Source organism: Eptesicus fuscus, chromosome 14 (genome assembly GCF_027574615.1).
Source record: "Eptesicus fuscus isolate TK198812 chromosome 14, DD_ASM_mEF_20220401, whole genome shotgun sequence".
Taxonomy (NCBI): domain Eukaryota; kingdom Metazoa; phylum Chordata; class Mammalia; order Chiroptera; family Vespertilionidae; genus Eptesicus; species Eptesicus fuscus.
Genome location: NC_072486.1, coordinates 31,034,492 through 31,059,108, shown reverse-complemented (window position 1 = coordinate 31,059,108; position 24,617 = coordinate 31,034,492). Strand labels below are relative to the sequence as shown.

General features: G+C 36.2%; 1 protein-coding gene across 6 annotated transcripts in view; it reads left to right on the top strand.

The window, feature by feature from the left end:
* RUNDC3B (RUN domain containing 3B) overlaps positions 1-24,617 on the top strand; it is a 102,339-nt gene that overhangs the window by 43,053 nt on the left and 34,669 nt on the right. For all 6 annotated transcript variants that reach the window (XM_054726177.1, XM_008149436.3, XM_054726176.1 and 3 more), the window contains one exon: positions 7,285-7,370. In XM_054726177.1, the coding sequence (XP_054582152.1) occupies positions 7,285-7,370 (86 nt within the window). The remainder of the gene's footprint in view (positions 1-7,284; positions 7,371-24,617) is intronic.

The following is a 24,617-nucleotide window of genomic DNA, read 5'->3' as shown; positions in this document are numbered from 1 at the left end:
GAGGGCAGCTGCTGTCGGCCAAGTCTCTGTCTGTTACCTGGGTCCTGATTTGAGCTGGGCATGGGAAGCGAAGCAGCCATGGGGGCAGGAGACCTCCCTCAGAAGGGGTGAGGGTTCAGGCCCCTGCAAAGTTGGGGGGGGGGTGAGGGTCTGTGCCCCACCTCTGTTGACCCCCAAGTTCTCTCCTGATGGCCCCTCTGCGACTGTGCCTGTCTTAGGTTGTTCCTCCCTTGAGGAATCTTACCCGTCTTTGACTAACCAGCCATCCTCCGGGGCCAAGCAGGGTGATGTGAGGTTCAGTTCTGTCTCCTTGGTAGGCTATGCCCCCGTGGCCTCCACGCCCAGCACCTGCGTTGGGATCCCCTCGCCTGCTGGCGGGGCCCCGGCACTGATCACATATCTTGGGGAACCCAGGTTTCTTCTCCAGGGAGGGCCCAGCTCATCCCACTGGGCAAGAGACAGATCCATGGTACCAGCCACCACGAGGCTTCAACCTCGGTATGGACAGAAAGCCCAGGCAACAGCTGAGGGCAATTGGATTGTGAAAAGAGGGTCCCTCTTGGCCAAAAAAACAAAAATGACTTAAAGAGTTCAAAGACACTGAAGCAGAAAGTTAACTGTTGCTCAGACAACCCCTGACTGGACACTGGCAGGAGGCTGTGCAGCAGGGAACAGTGTTTTTAGAAACATCTTCAAAAGATGACAAAAACCATAGCTATTAACTTTACCCAAAAATACACTTCCATATTATGAATTTTAAGCTGTTTAACTGTGTTTCTAATTATGTCACTGAATTTAAATATTACAAATCTTGTTTTAAAAAATAAATATTAAGTTCATTTTTTACAAACCTGTTTTAATTCCAATATATATCAGTCAATTTTGTGAACCAAAAGTTTTCCAAAAGAAAAAACAATTCCTAAATAAAAATGGATACAGAAACAATAAATTTGGAAACTACACATTTGAAAGATGATTATTATGCTTTTGTTTATTATACAGACATGTAACTTGTAAGTTTATAATTATGAAATAATGAACTGAATTATATCTTGATCTTAAACCTTAGATATCTATATGCAATCTTTATTTTCTACTTAGTTTCATTCTGTAATTATTAAGTGTCAAAAATAGGAGGGCCCCTTTCTATTATAAAAGAATTATAAAAGCATAACAATCATCTTTCAAATGTGTAGTTTCCAAATTTATTGTTTCTGTATCCATTTTTATTTAGGAATTCTTTTTTCTTTTGGAAAACTTCTGGTTCACAAAATTGACTGATATATATTGGAATTAAAACAGGTTTGTAAAAAATGAACTTAATATTTATTTTTTAAAACAAGATTTGTAATATTTAAATTCAGTGACATAATTAGAAACACAGTTAAACAGCTTAAAATTCATAATATGGAAGTGTATTTTTGGGTAAAGTTAATAGCTATGGTTTTTGTCATCTTTTGAAGATGTTTCTAAAAACACTGTTCCCTGCTGCACAGCCTCCTGCCAGTGTCCAGTCAGGGGTTGTCTGAGCAACAGTTAACTTTCTGCTTCAGTGTCTTCGAACTCTTTTATATTAAATCATTTTTTTCTGCCTCAGATATTTTTTAGGTCAATAAATATCTTCTTTTTAAAGTCAGTTATAACTACATTTTAAAATTAAAACCTTTTTGTCATAGATGTTTTATCTTATATTAATAAGTTTCTTTTTAGTCACAATTGTCTTATTAGTCCTTTGGCCGTCATTTTTTGAACTATTGAATTTATTCATTTATTTACTTTCTAATTGTCTGTTTATAGGTTTTAAAAATATACAATTTGAATTCTCCTTTGCATTTTAATTGAGTTTGTATTAGTTTTCTTTATGGTTTAAGAGTAATATCTTGGTTTCTGTAGGTTAAGATTAAAAGACTAGCTGTAATTTGAATGGATAAAGTCTATGAAAATTGAAAGTAACCCAGGTGCTACATAAACTTCATTTTCTTATTTTCAAACTAAAAGTGGGAGAGATTAACATGACAAGTGTATTCTAAACTCTTTCAATACCGAAGAGAATATATTTATAGAATTAGCATACCTCAAAGTACAAAAGGTAATTGAAAAGCTAACAAACATTAGAAATGTCACATTTGGACATGGGTGGACCAAAGAAACCCAAACCCTAGCTCACCACCTCTCAGCGGAGAACGTTAATATTTATTTTGTAAAGAAACACACAAAACACCAAAAATGGTGTTGAGTATCAAAACAACACAGAACAATCATGTGCCAAATCCTGCATTTGTGCCTTTGTTTTGACCAGCCCTCAAACAGATTCCATTTAATGGGGAAATAGAAACATTCTTTAACTATGGTTGAGCTGATTGAATCCGGATTGTCTGTGTACAATTCTAGTACCACTGTATAATTTAGAGTCACATTGTAGAAACTGCCACCCTGGGCGACCTGATATCTTGTCACTCTAAGTTAAAATCTATGAAATGCCGACCTTTCCCTTTCTTCGCTTAGTCTGTGACTTGTTGGACCAATTTTCTAGGGCCTACACATAGCCTAACAATGGAATAAAATATTTGAATTGAAGATCGTGACTATATTTTTCCATATCAGGTATATTTGCACCTGCTCTTTCTACAGTATGCAGGGATTCTGGAGCATATGATTTCTATACATCAATTTTTTAGGTTTCGGACTAGAATTAGTAGTCTCAGAAAAATAACTACATCTCAGGTTGGCCATATTTCCTATCTGCTCAGAAGCTGGCTTGTCACTGTTCTGTCCCAGAGGCAGATTAGCCAAATGTTCTCCTGACAGAGGCAGAGGGGGCATTAATCAGATATACCAGAGTTATCAAATACCATAACTTTATAGTAGGATGTAGTATTGCAAAGAGGCCATTTTTCTGATCATTTTTATGACAGTTCTTTATTGTGATGGCCTCAAATCTGGAATACTGTCAGAAATACTTGGGGAGCTTTAAAAATAGACAGTTTCCCAGCAGAAAACAGACGTATTCTGATTCTGCCCATTTGTTTTACACTCTATCCATTTTAACTTCATATGAATCTTTCTAAAATACTGTATTTTTCACATCATTCCTTTTCTACACTTCTAACTGGTAGCTCCAGTGCCTAGTAGCTATGAGCAAGTTATTTACCACTTTAGTTTGATTCACTTATTTAACAAGTATATACTGAATACCTCCTGTGTGCCCGAAACCGTTGTAAATGTTGAGGATAGAGTGGCAGTGGTGAAAAAGATGGGCAAAGAGCAAATGTTACACACACATTCCATTTTAGTAATACAGTAAACATAAATATATACATAATATCTCAGAGGAAGTTAGAAAGTGATAGGCGTGGTGGAAGAGATCAGGAAGGATTCTGTGAAGCAGTAGTTGAATCAGGATGTAAATTATGGGAAGAAATGTGCTGTGCAAATAGTAAGCTGAAGAAGCAAGGTGTAGAATAGAAGATATGGTCATGATTAAGAGTTTAAATATAATTCTTAATACATTGGGGAGCTACTTGAGGGTTTCTTTTTTACTTTTTTTTTTTTTTAAAGCAGTAGAGTAATGTAATCTGGTTACATTTTAAATGATCAAGTGGTTACAGTATGTAGAATGCATAGAAAGGAGGATAGGGGCAGAGAGTCAAGTTAGAAGGGTTTGGAGCCTAAAAAGATGATCATGGAGGTAAGAAATGAATTAGTTTCTACTTCCAGTGAAAACAGAATAGCTTGTATCAGAGGAACTCTTTTCCCAAGAGCCACAATAAAGGTTTGGAAAGTAATATAAAATACAACACATAAAAATTTGTACTTAAAGGAAAATAGGTATGCTTAAGTAGGCTTATGCATTATTAAACAAAAAAAATAAAGGCTGAAAATTAGTGATGAAAGCTTTCATCTCAAGAAACTATTTTTAAAAAGTAATAAACTCAAGGTAGAAGGAAAGAACTAACGAAGAGCGAAAATTCAGTTAAATTGAAGCAAATGCACACCAGAAGAAAATCAAAGCCTAAAGTTGATGTTTTTAAAAAGATTAATACAATTGATAAGCTTTTAGCAAAACTATTAAAGAAGATAAAAGAGAATATAAATTATCAGTATCAGGAATGAAGAAGAGCCCAACCCCAGAGACCCTACATACATTAAACATCTAAAGGAAAGTATTATGCATAACTTCACACCTATACATTTGAAAATTTAGGGGAAATGGGCAAATTCTTGGAAAAAATATCACTTACAAAACTAAAAGAAAGAAAATATTTGAATATTTTGATACCTATTAAAGAAATTAAATCTGTAGTTAAAAATCTTCCCCTTGCAGGCTCATTTTTAAATTGAGTCTTCTTTTTCTTATGGATTTGTAAGACTTATTTGTATTTTATGAACGAGAGCCTTATTTTCAAATACATGTAACTCAAATATCTTTGTCTACTCTGTGATTTGTTCTTTTACTTTCTTAAAGGATTACAGTTCATCCCCTGAAATAGGAAGAAAGGTAGAGTATATGGGTATTAACTCAGTTAGGTTGGTCGGTTTGGTAGTTGTGAGAGGAGTTTCCTGTTTTCTATTGGTGTCTGTGTTTTTTTCCTCATTAGTAAAGTATGGAATGTATTATAATCCAACTCACAGTTCTTCGAGGATTAAATATTTTAATGTGTATCTAAAGCTCTTAAAACAGCCAAACGGTGGTGGCTTAGTGGTTGAGCGTCAACCTATGAACCAGGAGGTCACAGTTCGATTCCCGGTCAGGGCACATGCCTGGGTTGCAAGCTTGATCCCCAGTTAGAAGCCTGCAGGAAGCAGCCAATTAATAATTCCCTCTCATCACTGATGTTTCTATCTTTCTCTCCCTTTACCTTCCTCTTTGAAATCAATAAGAAATATATATTTAAAAACGCACACACACAAAAAGAGCCAAACATACTAGTATATCATTACATTCTTAAGAAGTGTTAACTGCCCCACAAAAATATGAGTCTCAAAGAAGTGACCAGAGCAGGAAGCTTTTTATACCTTTTAGACAAAGAAACATAAATTTGTGAAGAATTAGCAAGGCAGAGGGATTCAGGCTAAGGGAAGTAAATGGTGAAGAAGTAGCAAGGTTTTATGCAGCCTTCTCTGACTGTGGTGATGAGGATGCCTCCCTTTCCCTGGTACAGGGAAGTTACCTTTCACATGGGAGATCTATCTCTTGCTTTGAGGGAACAAGGATGGGGCAGGAGTAGATTAGAGTGACCTCAAACTTTTTCAGCTTAAGATCCACATTTTGAGGTAGCACGTTCGGAACCCTATCATCTGTAAATGTGTAGAAAGCAATTTGGAAAAATGATTTTGCCTTATCTACTAATGTTAAAGAAATACATACTCTTTGATTCAGTATCTTTACTCCTTTGGTTTATATTACGGTAATCAACCATCAGTTTTCCCAGGACCAGGGGACTTCCTTCTTTTCTTTCTTTCTTTTTTTTTATACAGTTGACGTACAATATTTTATTAGTTTCAGCTGTACAACTCAGTGATTTATATAACTTGTGAAGGGGTCACAAGTTATATAAATCTAGTACCTATCTGGCACCATACATAGTTATAACTGTGTTATTGACTATATTTCCTATGCTATACATTACACCCATGACTATTTTGTAGCTACCAATTTATGCTTCTTAATCCCTTTACCTTTTATACACACACACACACACACACACACACACACACACACACACGCCCAGGTTGCAGGCTTGATCCTCGGTAGGGGGCCTGCAGGAGGCAGCTAATTGATGTTTTGCTCTCACATCAGTGTTTTTCTCTCTCCCTTCCTCTTTCTCTATAAATCAATAAAAATACTTTAAAAATTATCACAATTTATTATCACAATAACAGAATCCCACAAACATCCAAGAACTGGAAACTAGGTGTGGCCCAGTTTCATATGGATTGAAATTAATAAACGAGGAAGCAGGACTTTCCCACGTTTCTTATCTAGCAATAGATAAGAACTAACTTTCTCTGGAGAGCAACTTTTCCTTCTGTTTTGGTGAAATCCTGGCCTTTTGACTCAAGCTACCACTACTAGTCTCTGTGTCTTTTAAATGAAATTTCAAGAATCTTGAGACTGCTAGCCAGTGGTTTGCCTCTTCCTTCTACTGTTCCATCCAGCTATAGTGAAGTGTAGGCTCCCTTAGGCTTACTCAGCAAGATCAAGGGAGTGAGCCCTGGGCAAAGCTAAAAGGGTTTTGAGCTTGGACAATACTGCTGCTCCAAGCCTGTTTTATCACTGTCTAGATTTGACTCCCTTTTTATTCCTCCTGTCTAAGAGCCTGGTGAATTTACCAGAGTTGGAGTAATTTCTAAAGAATGCTTTCCCCCCCCTCCATACTGGTAGTCAACCATGATATATATTGGTCAGTAGTCACCTTGATTCTCAACTGTCATTGCACTGTTTTGGTTTTCTACATAGTCGATCTTACTGGACTTTCTGGAGATTGGTGAAAAGGCTGAGTAAAAATGAAAGTAATTGAATTTTAAAGTTCTCACTATAAATGCAATCTCTTTTTTTATAGTCTCTTTGGATTATAAAAAAATTAATTGGTTAGTCCCAACTATTGAATGATGTTATCCCTTTTCTAAGTAAAAATAAATGATCACATTTAGTCAGAATTATCTGTTTCTGTGATTTTGTGCTAGAACACGCATCTGGGATATTTTTGTTGTGTGATTGTTCTTTCTGGTCTAAAAATTTGGTAACAGGTTTTTATACTGTTATGGTGGTACCAAATTCAGAAACTCAAGATTAGGATGCATGATAATGAAATTTGGTTCATTATTAGTTGTCTAAACCCTCCCTCTGGAAGGATAGGTGAGAAATTTTCTTAAACAAGCTGTATGAAAGTGTTTTTTACTAAAGAGAATGCACTCTTGTGTTTTTTAAGGGAAGTCATTTTATTTAGCATGTTGCTTTGGGTATAGAAATAGAACATAAGTCTTCTGATTACATTCTGTGATTCAAAAGAAGTCTCTAATCCAAGTAACTCAGTATTAATGGTTCTGTTTCTTCAGAGGATAGGAAGTTAATCTGACATGCTTAACCCTAAACCTTCAGAGAAACAAACTATATATTATGCATAATAAAAATTTACCTATTATCTACTTAAAATTTTTTAGTCTTTACCAAATATATATTTTGAATGGGTTGTTCTTTACATATTAAAATGCTTATATTGAGCAAAATATGTTTTAATTTCAATTTCCCCCCCGTGTTTGATTCTTTCTTCTTCCTTTTAGGGTAGAGCCTGGATCAGAGTTGCACTCATGGAAAAACATTTATCTGAATACATCTCTACAGCTCTGAGAGACTTCAAAACAACCAGGTTTAAAAATCCTTTTAATTTTCAAATATATACTTAAAAGAATCACCTAAAGCCTTAGAAATAAGAATAGAATGAAGACTCATTCATTTCTAAAGTCCTCGTTATTTCCTTCTTTTCATACTACTCAGATAAATTCACTGTCTTCTCAGGAAACTGAAGTTTGTCAACTCAACATATATCTACCATGGTTTATCTTTCCAGGCTTCACATTATGCCTGGAATAAATCTTTTAAAATTACTTCTAATTCTCACTTTTTTGACAGTTGCAGTTTCATTCTTTGCACAGACTTTTCCCTGGCCAATTTGAAAAAAAAAATACACTAAATTCTACAGCATTCTTTTTCTTTCCTCACTACATCATTTATTTCTTTGCTTATAAAGAATATACATGGACCATTCACTTATTTAATTCACATATATTTTTATATTTATTATTATAAATATAGATATAATTCACATATATATTTGTAATTAATGACTGCCTGATTGTCTTTTTAGGGCAGCCTGTACCAGTGTGGTGTTTTGGTTTTTTTTTTGGTTTATATAAACTTAAGAGATGATGTATTGTGCCATGTGAAAAACAGGACTTTATTATTAATTTTTTGGGTAGTAAAAAGAGGGTTCATATTAGAACAAGAGTCATTCCTATTAAGCTCAGAGGTCTACTAATTTATGTTCATAGCTATTGTTAAAGAAATCACTTTTCTCCATTTCAAAAGTATTTGTAAATGAAAATATTCAATAATTTCAATACCATAGACATGTACTACTCAGTACAGTAGCCACTAATAACATGTAAAAAATTAAAATAAATTTAGTTATGTAAATTAAAATTAGTTAAAATTAACTAAAATTACTAAGTTAGTTCAGTTGCTGTATTGAACATTTCAGGTGTTCAATAGCTATGTGTGGCTTATGGCTACCAAATTAGACAGCACAAATAATAGAACATTGCTTCCTCATAGAAGGTTCCATCAGACACACTGCCTTAGACATTTTTAAATTGTCATACTTATTTCAACTTCATTAACCATGTTTCTGAAAGAGAAGAAAAGAGTGAAACAACTCTAAACCAGTTTTGTTAGAGAAAATTAGGCACAAATATAAAGAAATCATATATCTAGAATCTTAATTTTCATGTCCCGATGCAGTATTTGATATTTTGGATTTGGAAAAAATCTGGGCACTTATTATGAGATATTCTGCATAAAGTAAATCTGATATATACTTATTGGCTTTTCTTTAAAGCAATATGATACTCCAATGAACTTTATGACATAAAACATTTGTTTCTTACTTGTTTCTTTTATTTATCATTACTAGTAGATTTAATTATGAAAGATAAATGTTGAAAATACTAAGGCTTTGAAAATAAAAATATTATCAGAAAATTATAGATCAAACCTAAAAATCCTAAATTAATGAAATGAAAACCAAATTTATACAGTAATCATCTCCTCGGCAATTACAAGATTATATTAAAATTATGATAGTCTTTTCTAAATAGAAATTAAAGCATTAATAATATCTCTAAGTTGTTAGTCTTGTTTCTTAGTTTAGGCAATTGGGTGGGGTAGAAATAATTTTTGAATAGACTATTTTTAGAATGAGTAGTTTAAATACTTAAAGGGAAATGCTTTTTGCCTTGTTCTTAGGTGTTAGGTTTTTTTTTTTAATAAAAAGGAAATGATTCAGCTCTAAAAAAGTTCATGAAGTATAAATATTGTTGAAACAATATATAAACATATATTATTGAAACAGAAACATGCCTTAGTATATGTTCATACACATAAACCAATACACACACATAATATTTCAATGTCAATATAATGGCTCTGTAATTCTCAATAAAGGAACTAAGTAGGAAGTTATTTTAGAAGTTAGCTTACAAAATGAAGTTTTGAAAAGACAGCCTTTTTTTTTTAGCTATTTTCACTATTTTTTAATTAAAATCATACCAAATAAATTTCTTAATTATAAATAAATGTAATTGTGAATTTCTAGCCAAAACATATCTATTTGGAAGTTTAGATTTGTAAAACACAAGCAAACTATTAGAAAGAATAGTTATACCCTACCTTTTGTCTGGATGCTCTCTGACATAAGTGCTATAGAAATGAGAAATGATCTCTAATCCTTTTGAAATCCCGAGATTATCTGAACCTAGTGATTTCTTCTTGTTCCACTCTTCACAGATAAAGAGTAATGATATCCTTTACAATGGTGATACAAGTTTTTGCCCCAGTGCAGAAGGAGGAGCTACATGAGCTTAACACAGGCCAGCCTGAAGTACTAATCAGTGAAAATCCAGGGATAAGATTGGGTGGAGGAACTGTGGGAAACAAACACAGTAAATCCTTATCTTGAACAAATGATGATACGCTTAAGTATTAGAGAAATCCATGTGATCTTTTTACTAAGGTGGATGATGTCTTGGTGAGCAATTGAAAAAAATCCTTGAAGAGTTTCATGATATAATGATATATGGGATTGGGATGTTATTGGGAAATAGTCAGAGTTGGGAAATGGGCAGTCAATATTAGAATCAAACTTAAAAAAAAAATGGGGGGGGATTGTTTTAATAGGTTACTGGGAAGACCTAGAAATAGGGAAGTAAGGTAGAAGTTAAAATAATTTGCTCAAAGTTTTAATTTTCCCACACCTACAGGCTGAAAAATAATTAGAAAAGTTAAGCTAGTCCTGGCCGGTGTTGCTCATTGGTAGAGCGTCTGCCCATGGACCAAAGTTTCATGTGTTCAATTTCAGGTCAAGGGCATGTATCTGGGTTGTAGGTTCATTCTCTGGCGCCAGTCAGGGAGTGTGCGGGAGGCAACCAACTGATGTGTCTCTCTCACATTGTTGTTTCTCCCTCCCTCCCTACCACTCTCTCTAAAAATCAATGGAAAAAATATCCTTGGGGGAGGATTAAAAAAAAAGTTATAGAGACCTGTTTATTACTTTGTAATTGCACCACAGTGTCTTAATTTATAATGACTACAGTTGTGTTCAGAAGAAATGTTCATTTTCTCAATATTAAAGTAGGAGTAAGAGGAGTAAAATATAAAATTAAACTTTAAAAATTACCAAGCTAGACTTCTAGTCAAGATGGCAGGGTAGATACACGCAGTACTCGCATCCTCTTATAACCATATCAAAATTACAACTAAACTGCAGAACAACCATCATTAAGAAAAACCTGAGATTATCTGAACCGAGTGATTTCTAGATGAATAGAAGTCCTATAATTAGGGATTTTAAAAAAGAAGCCACATTGAGACTGGTAGAAGGGGCAGAGACATGGAACAGGTTGGTCCCACATCCACATGTGGCAGATAAAAAGCAGGAGGGATATCTCCCCTGTAGAGGTCCCCTCTGAGGAATGAGGGGTATCAGTCCCACACTAGGCTTCCAAGCCCAGGGTTCCAGTGCTGGGAAGAGAAGTCCCCATAATTTCTGGCTGTAAAAACTAGCAGGAATTGAGGCTGAGTGAGACAGAGCGTTGCTGGAGTCCCAGGCAGTTCCTCTTAAAGGGCCCACATACAGACTTACTTTAACTCATTTCCTCTGAGCTCCAGTGCTTGGGTAGCAGCTCAAAAGGCACCAGGGACATACAAGGAGGAACTGAATTGCCAGGCATCAGGATGAGAGCAGGGGGCAGTGGAGCAGCTTTCTTCCAGACAGAAGTGTAAGCAGAGGCCATAGTTCCTTTGATAAGCCCTCCCTCTCAGCAGGTGGGCAACACATCTGAGTCTCCATCAACCTGGCTGTTGCTGTTTGCCCTTCCCTGGTGATTTCCTGAGACCTCCCCCCCCCCGCCACCCACCCCCCCCCCCACACACACACACACAACTTTCGGGCTCACTGAAGCTATTTTCAGTGGCTTTTTCATACAAATGATCTGTCTTTGCTCATGCTTCCTACTTTTCTAAAATTTCTCAAACAAGCATATCTGGCCTAACTGTGCCCCGTATCTCTTGCTGAGTGGCTCCAGGCCCAGCATTAGCAGCAATGGGTGTGGTTAGCAGGTAGGCCTCCAAGCCCAGCACAAGTAACAGCCATCTGCAAAACACTTTGTAGCTCAAGTCAGGTGGCCCTGGTCAGAACACAGGTGGAAGCTGACCTTGGCATGGACCTCCTGGGAGGCCCCAGAACCAGCACACCAAGTTGTCAGCTTCAGACCATGTTGAACCACCCAAACACCTCCACAGTGTCACACTCAAGAGATGGAATTAGCAGGCACCAGAATGCTGCTGAAGTAAGTCCTGCTCTGTGTGGTAGGTCTCTGCATAGCTATCCTCCATGGTGGTTGGTCAAAGCCAGTCATTGCAGCCGATTGGCCTGGGGGTGAATCCCTCCCATTACATGCCAACATCAATCAAGACTCATCTACAAGAGGAGGGTGTATACCACGCATGTCAAACTCAAAGGCTAACACAGGCCAAATAAACAAAGCATGCAGCCCACAGGCTGTGAGTTTGACATGCTTGGTGTACACAGATCACATGGGAAAAGGTGCATACCTGGAGTGCCCAGCTCAGGTGATGGGGGAGGCTCTGCCACTGGATACTATATGGCACCTACGACATCAGGCCACTCTACCAAGCCCAGCAGACACAGCAGCTCCACCTAATACATAGAAACAAACACAGGGAGGCTGCAAGAGAGGGGACTAAGAAACACATCCCAGAGGAAAGAACAGAACAAAATTCTAGAAAAGGGTACAGGCTGGGCTGAGGGACAACCCCCCGCCGTGCACGAATTTCGTGCACCGGGCTTCTAGTAGAAAAATAAAAATGATTTTAAAAATAAAAAAATAAATTATCAAGCTATTATGAAGTGACAAAGAAAAGTTGATAAACACTTCTCACCCAGTCAGTGTGGCTCAGTGGTTGAGCGCCGACCTATGGACCAGGAAGTCGGTTCAGGGCACATGCCTGGGTTATGGGGCTTGATCCCTAGCAGAGGGTGTGCAGGAGGCAGCCAATCAGTGATTCTCTCTCGTCATTGATGTTTCTATCTCTCTCTTCCTCTCCCTCTCTAAAATCAATAAAAATATTTGTAAAATATATATATATACACTTTTCTCAATTATAGAAAAGTGGATAGAATAGTGATAAGTTACTACATCTTTCAAGAGCCAAGAAAAACTTTTGAAATCTGAATCTGTTTAAAGGTTTCACTTTATAAGATAAAAAAGTAAACATCTAAAGGTACTTTTGGCTCAGCCAATGTGGCTCAGTGGTTGAGCATTGACCTATGAACCAGGAGATCACGGTTCAATTCTCTGTCAGGGCACAATCAACGGGTTGTGGGCTCGGTCCCCAGTGCGGGGGAGGGGTGGCGGCGTGCAGGAGGCAGCTGATCAGTGATTCTCTCTCATCGATGTTTCTATTTTAAATCAAAACTACATTGGGATACTACTGCCCACCCACTAAAATGGCTACAATCAAAAGAACACATAATGCCCTCGCCAGGTGGCACAGTTGGTTGGAATGTAGTCCTGTCCATCAAAAGGTTGCAGGTTCAATTCCCAGTTGGGACATGTAGAGGAGGTAACTGAAAAATGTTTCTCACATCAATGTTTCTCCCTAAAAAAAAAAAAAGAATACATAATAACAAATGTGTAAAATTTGGAACCCTCATACATTGATGGTGGAAAAGCAAAATGATGCAGCCCCTTTGGAAAAGTCTGGCAATTTCTCAAAAGGTTAAACATAGAGTTATCTCATGACCCAGAGGGAAGTATGGAGGGGGGCGGGGGAAGAGAGAGAGAGAGAAAGGTATCACCTTTCTAAGAGAATGGAAAACATATTCACATACATACACACAAAAATGTATACATAAATGTTTGTAGTAGCATTATTCAAAATAGCAAAAAAGTGTAAATAACCCCAATGCCCATCAACTAATAAATGAATAAATAAAATGTTTATTTTATATGGTGGAAAGTTTTTCAGCCATAAAAAGAAATGTACTTTTTTGCTACTCCTTGTACTTGTGTGCTCAGTGGGTATGAACCTGATGCTGTTTTTGTGACATGCAAGGAGTCAAGACTAAGAACAAAGGTCATGTTAATTTGAAGATGGTGGGGCAAGATAGTTCTGTGGAGCATTGTGAGACTTAAATTAATGAAGGTCTATTTTGAACTCCAGTATTTTTCAATAAGGCAGATTAGATTCCCATATGAAGGGCAGTCAACCAGTGAAACAATTACTCCTACATAGTTGGAAACAAGGATGAAAATGAAATTGATGTCTTCTAGCAGCAGACAGCAGTTGTCTACTAAAGGGGGAGTATGTATACCAAGTATACATTCTCAGTTAGAAAACTGCAATTTGGTTCTACCACATCTGACTGCTACAGCGTAGTTTTCTCTATTCTTTCATATTTTTCCTTTCTCCATTCCTTTATTGTACATCAAATGAAGATGGGATGGGAGGAATACTAGTACAGTGAAAATACCCCTTTTCTTTATGCTCAGGCTCATTTAACTTTTATCTTTATACTAGAGGCCCAATGCACAAAATTTGTGCAAGAGTAGGCCCTCACAGCCCCAGCTGCCTCAGCCTTCGCAGCCCTGGCTTCATCCGGAAGGTCATCCGGACAGTCAGTCCGCTGTTCAGCCGTTTGGTCAATTTGCATATTACCCTTTTATTATTATAGATTCCAGTAGGCTAATTTGCTTTCACTATTTAATAAAAAAAGAACATATAAATCTTTTCATACCTTGTTTGATTGAAGAATTTTAATGTTTTCCATTTATTATTGTAAAACCAAGGACAGATTTATAATTCTTTAAAAAAAAATGATTTTTGAGAAAGAGGAAGGAAGAGGGAGAGAGGAGAGATAGAAACATCAATGAGAGAGAAACATTGATCAGCTGCCTCCTGCACACCTTCTACTGGGGATTGAGGCCACAACCTGGGCATGTACCCTAATCAGGAATCCAACAAGCGACCTCTTGGTGCATGGGACGATGCTCAACCAACTGAGCCATACTGGCTGGGCAGTTTTATAACTTTTTTTGTATATAGCTGTTACATGCAGGGAAACTTATCTTTAAGTAGGAATAAAGAACTCTAAAAGAAACGAGTCCTAGGTAGTTTTTCTTCAAGTCAAGCATCTTGTTTACATAAACTACTTGTTTAAAAAAATCTTTTTTAAAGAAATGAAGTACATGCTACAACATGAATTTTAAAAACATTACATTGTCAAGGAGCTAGTCACAAAAGACCAGATAGTATATGATTTCATTTATATGAAATCTTCAGAATAAGTAACTCTATACAAAGTAGGTCAGTGGTTGTGTGGGCAGGGCTGGGGGAGGCGGGAAGGATGAGAAGTATTGGAGGAATGGGGTGTGTGCTGATGGCTGCATGCTATTTTGGGGGGTAATGAAAATATCTTGAATATACTCAAAACCATTGAATTGTATTTAAATGGTGAATTATGCAAACTATATCTTAATAAAGCTGTTTAAAAAATTTTAAGGCTTATCGAATTATATGTGGGGTAAGAAAGGTAACTAATCAACCTAGTGACCACCACTTGCCCCTAGCTGGTGAATCAGAACTGACCTCAGGCTACTTGCATACCACCAGAGGCTCTTTTGATGGCTGAGCCTAACAAGTAGCTAGCAAGTAGAGGCAGATCTCAGGGTGCCTGGGGCCTTTTGCTGACCTATCCCAGGTTTGTTACTAGTGGAAGCCTCGGTATACACCCTGGGCATCCAGGACCAGCAGAGGCAGCCACCTGCTGTGGATTGCTTTGTATCTCCTCACAGGTAGTCCAGGGCTGGTCACAAGCAGCATCTGACATTGACCTTTAATGGAGTCCCTCCCAGGATGCCCCAGAACCAGCACACCCACTGGCTGTCTTCAGATCACAACAGAGCACAATCTGATAAGCTCCACAAGTGGCATAACCAAAAAGATATCAGCAGGCACCAAACTCGCTAGAGCCAAATGTGCTGTGTGGGTTAGCCCCTCCACAGCAGCTCTTACACTGTGTTTGGTGTCAGTCCCCACAATTAGCCAGCCTGAGGGCCAATGTTACTCATGGAAAGGCTAACGGCAATAAAAACTAAACTACAACAGGAAGGTCCACAGAACTCATACAAGGGACACTTCTGGAGCACCTCCTCAGGTGATTAGGGAGACTGCATCACTGAGCCCCACAGGACTCTTACTACAGAAGACCACTCTACCAAAACTGGAAGACAAATCAGATCTACCTGATGTACAGGAAAAAATACAGAGATGCAGCCAAAATGGAGAAACAAAGAAACATACTCCAAATGAAAGAACAGGAGAAATTCCCAGAAAAAGAATTAAATGAAATGGAGGCAAGCAATCTACTAAATGCAGTGTTCAAAACATTGGCCAAATGAACTTTGTGGAAGCGTAGATGAACTTAATGAGTACTTCAACAAAGAGAAGGGAAACAAAAATGGAAGTAGAAAACATAAAAAAGAGCCAGTTAGAAATGAAGAACACAATATCTGAAATGAATCAACAGCAGATTAGATGAAACAGAGGGTTGAATCAGCAATTTGGAAGACAAAGTAGTAGAAAATATGCAAACAGAGCAGCAAAAATAAATTTTTTAAATAAGGATAATTTAAGGGGCCTCTAGGACAACATCAAGCATAGCAACATCACATCATAGGAATACAATGAGCATGGAGCAAGAGATTAAGAATGTATTTGAAGAAATGACTGAAAACTTTCCTAACGTAGTGTAGTAAAAAGACACACAAGTCCAGAAAATGCAGAGTCCCAAACAAGATAAACCCAAAGAGGCCCACACTGAGACACATCATAATTAAAATGGCAAAAGTTAAGGATGAAGAGAGAAACTTAAAAGCAGTAGGAGAAAGTTACCTACAAGGTAGCTACCATTACACTGTCTGCCGATTTTTCAACAGAAGTATTTCTGGCTAGAATGGATTGGCACAAAATATTAAAATGATAAAAAGCAAGGGCCTACAACTAAGACTACTCAGAAAGGCTCTATCATTTAAAATTGAAGGAGAAGTAAAGAGCTTCCCAAACCAGAAAAAGCTAAAGGAGTTCATTACCACCAAACCAGGATTACAAGAAATGTTAAAGGGTCTTCTTTAAGAACAAGAAGAAATAAAAAACACACAACAAGGAACATAGTTATAAAGAATAAAATAGCAATAAATACATATCTATTAATAATAACTTTAAATGTAAATGGCTTAAATGCTCCAATCAAAAGACATAAGCTGAATGGATGTGAAAACAAAACCCATACATATGCTGTCTACAAGAGGCCCACTTCAGACCAAAAGACACACAGAGACTGAAAGTAAAGGGATAGAAAAATATATGTCATGCAAGTGGAAATGTAAAAGAAAGCGGAGTAGCAATACTTATATCAGACAAAGTAGATTTTAAGACAAAGGCTATATTAATGGACAAAAAGATCATTAATGATAAAGGGATCAATCCAACAAGAAAATATAATCCTTATAAAAATTTATGCACCCAACATAGGAGCACCTAAATATATAAAGCAAATATTGATGGACATAAAGGGAGAAATTGGTAGTAATAGAGTCATTGTAGTGGGTTTTAATATCCTGTTGACATCACTGGATAGATTTTCCAGACAGAAAATCAACAAGGAAGCAGCAGCCTTAAATGACACACTAGATCAAATGGATTTAATTGATATCTTTAGATCATTTTACCCCCAAAGCAGCAGAATATGCATTCATTCAAGTGCACATGGAACATTTTCTAGGATAGACAACATGCTATGCCATAAAACAAGTCTCAATAAATTTAAGAGACTGGAATTATATCAAGTATCTTCTCAGACCACAATAATATAAAAACTAGAAGTCAATTACAAGAAAAAAATCCTGAAAAATACAAACACATGGAGTCTAAAAACATGCTATAAACAATAAATCGGTTAACAATGAGGTCGAGGAAGAAACCAAAAGGTACTCTGAGACAAGTGAGAATGAAAACACAACCACCCCAAGTTTGGGGGACACAGCAAAAGTTGTCCTAAGAGGGAAATTCATAGCAACATAGGCCTACCTGAAGAAATAGGAAAAAATATCAAATACACAATCTAACCTTACACCTAAAGGAACTGGAAAAAGAACAACAAACAAAACCCAAAGTGAATAGAAGGAAGACATTAATAAGGATGAGAGTTGAAAATAATGTAATAGTCTGAAAAAAAATACAAAGTATTAATCCAACCAAGAACTGGTGCTTTGAAAAGATAAACAAGATTGATAAACCTTTAACCAGACTCATCAAGAGAAAAGAGGACCCAAATAAATCAGAATGAAAGGAGATGTGATAACTGACACCATATAAACACAAAGGATTATAATAAAATATTGCAAACAACTATATGCTAACAAATTGGGCAGTCTGGATGAAATTGATAAATTCATAGAAACATACAATCTTCCAAGATTGAATCAAGAAGAAACAAAATCTGAACAGACCAATTCCAACCAACAAAATAGAAGCCGTAATTGAAAGACTCCCAGTAAAAGTCCTGGACTGGATGGCTTCACTGGTGAATTTTACCAAATGAAGAAGAACTAACACCTATTCATTTCAAACTATTCCAAAAAATTCAAGAGGAGGGAAGACTTCCAAGCTTATTTTATGAGGCCAGCATTATCCTAATTCCAAAGCCAGATAAAAACACACAAAGAAAGAAAATATAGGCCAAAATTACCAATGAAATAGATGCAAAAATCCTTAACAAAATATTAGCAAACTGAATTCAGCAATACATTAAAAAGATCATATGCCATGATCAAGTGGGATTAACTCCTGGGATGCAAGGTTGGTACAATATTTACAAATCAATTAACATGATATACCACATAAACTAAATGAAAGATAAAAATTATATGATCATATCAATAGAGGCAGAAAAGCATTTGACAAAATCCAGCACCCATTTATGATAAAAATTCTCAACAAAGTGAGAATAGAGGGAACATACCTCAATGTAATAAAGGTCATATATGACAAATCCACAGCCAACATCATACTCAGTGGGGGAAAACTAAAAGTGTTTTCCATAAGATCAGGAAGAAGACAGAGATGTATACTTTCACCACTCTTATTCAACACTAGAGGCCCGGTGCACGGATTTGTGCACTGGTGGGGTCCCTCTGCTTAGCCTGTGCCCTCTTGCAATCTGGGACCCCTCAAGGGATGTTGGGGAGCTGGTTTTGGCCTGATCCCTGCAGGCCAGGCCAAGGGACCCCACCGGTGCATGGATGCACCAGGCCTCTAGTATGCATATAAGATCTTTGGTTAATCTTTTCCTGCCCTCCCCTCTCCCCGCTTCCCTCTGAGATTCATCAGTCTGTTCCATGTTTCCATGCCTGTGGTTTCTGCTCCTGCTTTGAGCGTCTGCCCCCTGGTTGTCAGTGTGCATCATAGCTACCAGCCAGTTGGCCAGTCAGCTGGTCACTTAGGCTTTTATATATATAGATAGTACTGGAAGTCCTAGCCATAATAGTCATACAAGAAGAAATAAAAGGCATCCAAATTGGAAAGGAAGAAATAAAACTGTCATTATTTGCAGATGACATGATACTGTATATAGAGAATCCTAAAGATTCCATTGGGGGAAAAAAAACCTATTATAACTGATAAAGAAATTCACTAAAATAGGATAAAAGATAAATATTCAGAAATTGTTTACATTGTTATACACCAATAATGAACCCTCAGAAAGGGAAAATAAGAAAGCAGTGCCATTTACAATTGCATCAACAACAAAAAAATACCTAGGAATAAATTTAACCTAGGAGGTAAAAGACCCGTACTCAGAAGATTATAAAGATCCTAATGAAAGAAATTGAAGAAGATACAAATAGATGGAAGCATATATTTTGCTCATGGATAGGAAGAATTAAAATTAATAAAATGTCCATACCCAATCTATAGATTCAATGCAATTCCTATCAAAATACCAATGGCGTTTTTCACAGAACTAGAACAAATAATTTAGAAATTTATATGGGTCCACAAAAGACCCTGAATTGTCACAGCAGTCTTAAAAAAGAACAGAGTAGGAAGTATCATGCTTCCTGCTATCAAACTATGCTAACTGTACTTTAAGGCTATAGTAATCAAAACAGCATGGTACTCGCATAAAAACAGACACACAAATGGAACAGAATAGAGAGCCAAGAAATAAACCCACATCTATATGGTCAATTACTATTTGACAAGGGAGGAAAGAACATACAATGGGGTAAAGACAGTCTATTCAATAAATGATGCTGGGAAAATTGAACATATATGAGTGAGAATCGTTGATTGGCTGCCTCCTGCATGCCCCCTCCTGGGGATCAAGCCCACAACCTGGGCATGTACCCTGACTGGGAATTAAATCCTGACCTCTTGGTTTATGGATCAACGTCCAACCACTGAACCACTCTGGCTGGATTCTTCACAACTTCTTAGTGTCAGTATCATCTGGGCTCTGTCCTCCATTGTCTACTCTTCTTTCTCTATTCATTTTTCTGTCTCTCTTCCTAAAATTTATTCATCTCCCTATGTCTTTAAATATATGAACATGACACCACATTTAAATCTCTGGCTAGATAGTTCAGATAACTTGATCTCCAACCCCCTCCCCAACCCTGTTTATCTCCTTCTTGGCAAATGGCTTCACTACTTACCTACATGGCTGATCAAGTCAGAATCTGAAATTCATATTTGATTCCTCTTTCTGCCTCATTCTCTATAATCATTTTATTAGCAAGTCCTGTCAGTCTTATCTTAAATCTACCCATTTACCTTTATCTCTAGGAATGCGACAGTAATGCATGCCTCTCTTACTTCTTGCATAAACTCTCCTTTCAGCCTCCCAACTGAGCTTCCTTTGCCCCCTTCCAGTAGTCATCCTGCTTTCAGCCAGTCTTCTTGAAGGAAAAAGGGATCATGTTAATTCCCATTTAAAACATTGGAATGGTTTCTCATTACATTAGCCATCAGGCTCTGCAAGCACATTTCCTGCAGTCAAATCCCGGTATCACCACTTACTTGCTGTGGAATCTTGGGCAACTTGCTTAGTCCTGTGTGGCATAATATGTAGGTGGTCAAGTTAAAGAAGATAATTCATGTAAAGCACTTACAGCTATGCCTGGCACTTGGTAAATGCTCACGGTGCAGTTGGACTTCTGTGTGCCTAAGGTCGCTAAACACTTGAGAATGCCTTTCTTAATGACTTTCTTCAAAGCTGGTTCTCCTTTACTTTTTCTCTATCTCAACAACCTGTTTATACGACTTATTATCTCTATCTTTTTCTTTCATTTGTTGCCTGTCCTCTCCCTTAGACTCCATAGAGAGGGACTATATTTAGCTTGTTCACCGTTTTAACTCCAGTGCCTCAGACAGTTCTTGCCACATAGCAGGAGTTTCTTATACACAGGGGTAGGCAAAGTGGGTTTACAGCCGTGAGTACACGAAACAGAATGTATTCTTGTATTATTATTTCTTAATGTATTCTTTATTTCTATTACAACTGTAAACCTACTTTTGCTCACCCCTATATTTGTTGAGAAAATAAATAATGAATCTCACGTTCGTAGCAAGACCTTTGGACGTTTACTTTTTGGTCATTTTTTCATTCTGATTCAATTTGACTTTGAATAGAATAAAACATTTGTTTATAATACTGTAATGTGTTCTGCATATCATGATGGAGAATCTTATTTCCTCAAAGTTTCTTACAGAAAGACTAAATTGGGGAAGATAGTAAGAAGGTTGCTAATGAAATTTCTTATACGATAATCTTCCTCATATGTTAATATTGAACTTTCAGTCTGTAGACTATTTCTGACTCTCAATAAAGGAAATTTTGAAAGCATGATATTGTGCAGTATCAACGTAGTTTATACTGGTTGTTCACTTTGGATCCCACCCAAAGGATATTTTCTATTGAAGTACCTGAAAGGCCTTAAAATATTTTAACAGAATGAACACTAAGGATAGCGCTATAGAGACATATTTTAATTAAAGTTAAATTATATGTGACAAGAGAAAAGTATTATTTTTATTAGGGTATTATTTTAACTACTTTTCTACTTTTAATGTTTTTCTAGACAACTTAAAAGTAATTGGAAAAAGTATACCTAATAAAAAAAAATAGAGGCTTTTCTTCCAGCTTACAGTCATGTCAAATAGTACCTTACAATTTTCATTTGCTTCTAAAATACAAAACTTATTCTTTTAAAAAAATCTTTATTGAAAGTATTATAGATGTTCCCTTTCCCCCTATTGACTCCTTTCTAGTCTTCCCCCCCCCCTCCCCGCTTTATATGTAAAACTTTAAGTGGAAGTCATATATATTTTCCACCTTGGTACTTTCAATATTTATGTTTTTGCAATTCAGTACACTGTTTTTGGTTAGATCCTTCATATAAAAATGTTTTCTTTAGAACAAAAAATATTTTCAACAAAAGAAAGGGAATTTTTTTTAGTGTATACTTTATCATTTTGGATTAGTCACCTTAGATTTTATTTTGGTTCATTTGTTACATAACCTTGGTTATATAAGCGAAACTTTATTAATGCTCCAATTTTTCTATGAGATAAAAGGAAAAGGTTGAAAGTTTATAATCTTTTGAATTCTTTAAAAGTGCTGATAGCAGGAATCATATTTTCAGTCAAAATTATTGATGAGTTGGTTTGATTAAGGGTATAAAAAGTTAGCTTTTCCTAATAGCTTCTGCCTCCTTAATACACATGGGTGGCTTGTCTTCGGTTAAATGATAAAAATAGGATATTTTCATATAGTTCAGTATTCTTTCAAATACTGAATTAAGTTATTTTTAAGATGTTAACTCAAACTTCAAGATGTATTTTCTGAGCAAGCTTTTTTTCTTTATTTTATTGTTGACACTATTACAGATGTCCCTGTCACCCCCAATCCCTTTGCATGCCTCCGCCCAACCTCAATCCCCCTTCCCTTTGGCCATCACCACAAGTTTTGTTTTTTTTCTTAACCAGAACTAATATTGAAAAAGTTCAGCATACAATGGACAATTCTCTTAACGAACCCTTCCTCTTCCATTTGTTATCCCCTCCCCTCTATTGCAGTGAGACTGTTGATTTAAATCAAGTCTGCATAATATTATGCTTCACATAAGGTTTTATTTTAGTGGAATTATTGATTTCACATATAGCAAGCATTTCACTGGTTAGTTTAAAAAATCATTAGTAAAACTAGAGGCAAAGCCATAACTGGTTTGCCTCAGTGGATGGAGTGTCGGACTCGGGGGTCCCAGGTTCGATTCTGATCAAGTGCGTGTGCCGGTTGCAGGCACATCCCCAGTGGGAGGTGTGCTGGAGGCGGCTGATCAATGTTTCTCTCTCATCGATGTTTCTGACTCTCTGTCTCTCTTCCTTCTTCTCTGTCCCTCTTCCTTCCTCTGTCCCTCTTCCTCTCTGTAAAAAAATCAATAAAATATATTTTAAAAAAACTAGAGGCAAAAAAAAAACAAACACCCCTCATTATAACACACATATAAAAGAGCTTTAGACTTAAAAAAAATCTCTAAAACCAGATAGTTTGTGATTGTTTTTGGTATTCTTAAACAGTCCCTAATACAATGCTGACATTAGGAAGCAAGCAAGAATAGTTGTGATCTGATTCTTAAAATGTACTTTTAAACATGGTAGGCTCATGATGGAGAAATGGTAGACCTTGCCTTATATAGGGAAATACTAGGAATAATGGGTTATTCCCAGTATAAAAAAACCAGAATTATTTTCTAAAGCATATGTCCTGTAGAATTAGTTGATCTAGAACCTTTGGAATCATAGTTCTTCCAAGAGTCAATAAAATATTCTGTCAACAGCTAATTTAGCCATTGTGGTGGGATAAAATCTCATATATGTAGATTTATCTAAATATCTTTACCTTTTTGTGGAACACCTCAATTGAATATGTAGAAATTCCTTCCATTTACTTTACTAACCTTTGGTAGGCTAAAAGTTTTGGCTTTTCCTCTTTTATATAAATCAATAATAGCAATTCCCATATTTTCAAGGAAACACCAAACATCTATTCCAAGCTAGTCTTCCTACCATGTTTGTTTGCAGACTTACATCTGTTAGAGGGTGAAGAGTTGTCTCTTATTTTCCTTTTACTTCTTATTCATTTAAAATTCCTTACAAGCCATAACAGAAGTTAAGTTAAATTCTCTATAATTATTTTTGTTTTACAAGAAATAGAATATATTTAATAGAAAATATATAGAACTTAGAGTAAAAAGAATTGGGTTTTTTCCTTGAGCAGTTTATCAACATGAGCTTGGGAAATTGTTTTTAACCTCTTACTTTTCTTGATGGTGAATTTGAAACTAATGACAATTCCTTTTGCATTTACTTCATGGGCTTTTTTTGCAAGTATCAAATGATGTGTTTGTAAAAGTATTTGTTAAGACATGAACTATTCAAAATTGATGGTGAAATTATGAACATACTAAAATCGTTTTCAGCCTTTAAAAACTCATAAATACAGGAGAAAAGCAAGACACATATCTTTTACTAAGTGGGTGGGGTGTTATATCTTAGTGTTCATTGTTTATGTGTAATATAAATAGGTATAACAATTTAAGGATCCCTGGTTACCGAACATGAATTAGTTTTTGCCTAGTATTTTCTCAGTTATCTTACATTATTTTGTGGAAAAATACCTAAAGCCCATATTATGATTTTTAAAAATATATTTATTTTAAAATAAAATTATACTTTAAAAACGAACATTAGTCAAAACAGAAGGATTTGTAAGAACTAGCAAAAATATTAAAATTCACATTTTTCAAATTTTGTATTTTATATACAGTCACTTTGGTAGCCCATCTGCCCTATTAGTATTCCAGTGTTAAAGGTTAGCATAAATTACTAATGATCACACCTTCCTATTTCTTAATTTAGGTAATAACCTTTGGAATTACAGAAAAACATAATGTATGTTTGTGTTTGTCTCATGTATAGAACAATAGTCTGCATAGTTTTGAAAAAAGACTAGTATAAATGATTGTAAATGTGCCACCTTTCCGATTACATTCATATTGCTTCACTACTGGGAAAAATGCTAGGCAGTCTAGGCGCATTTGAAGAGTCGCTGTTAGAGAAGTGGAAACACTTAGAATGATTTTTGTTGTTGTTATGGTGATGGGTTTTTCCCCCCTCCTAAATATCTGTAAGAGTT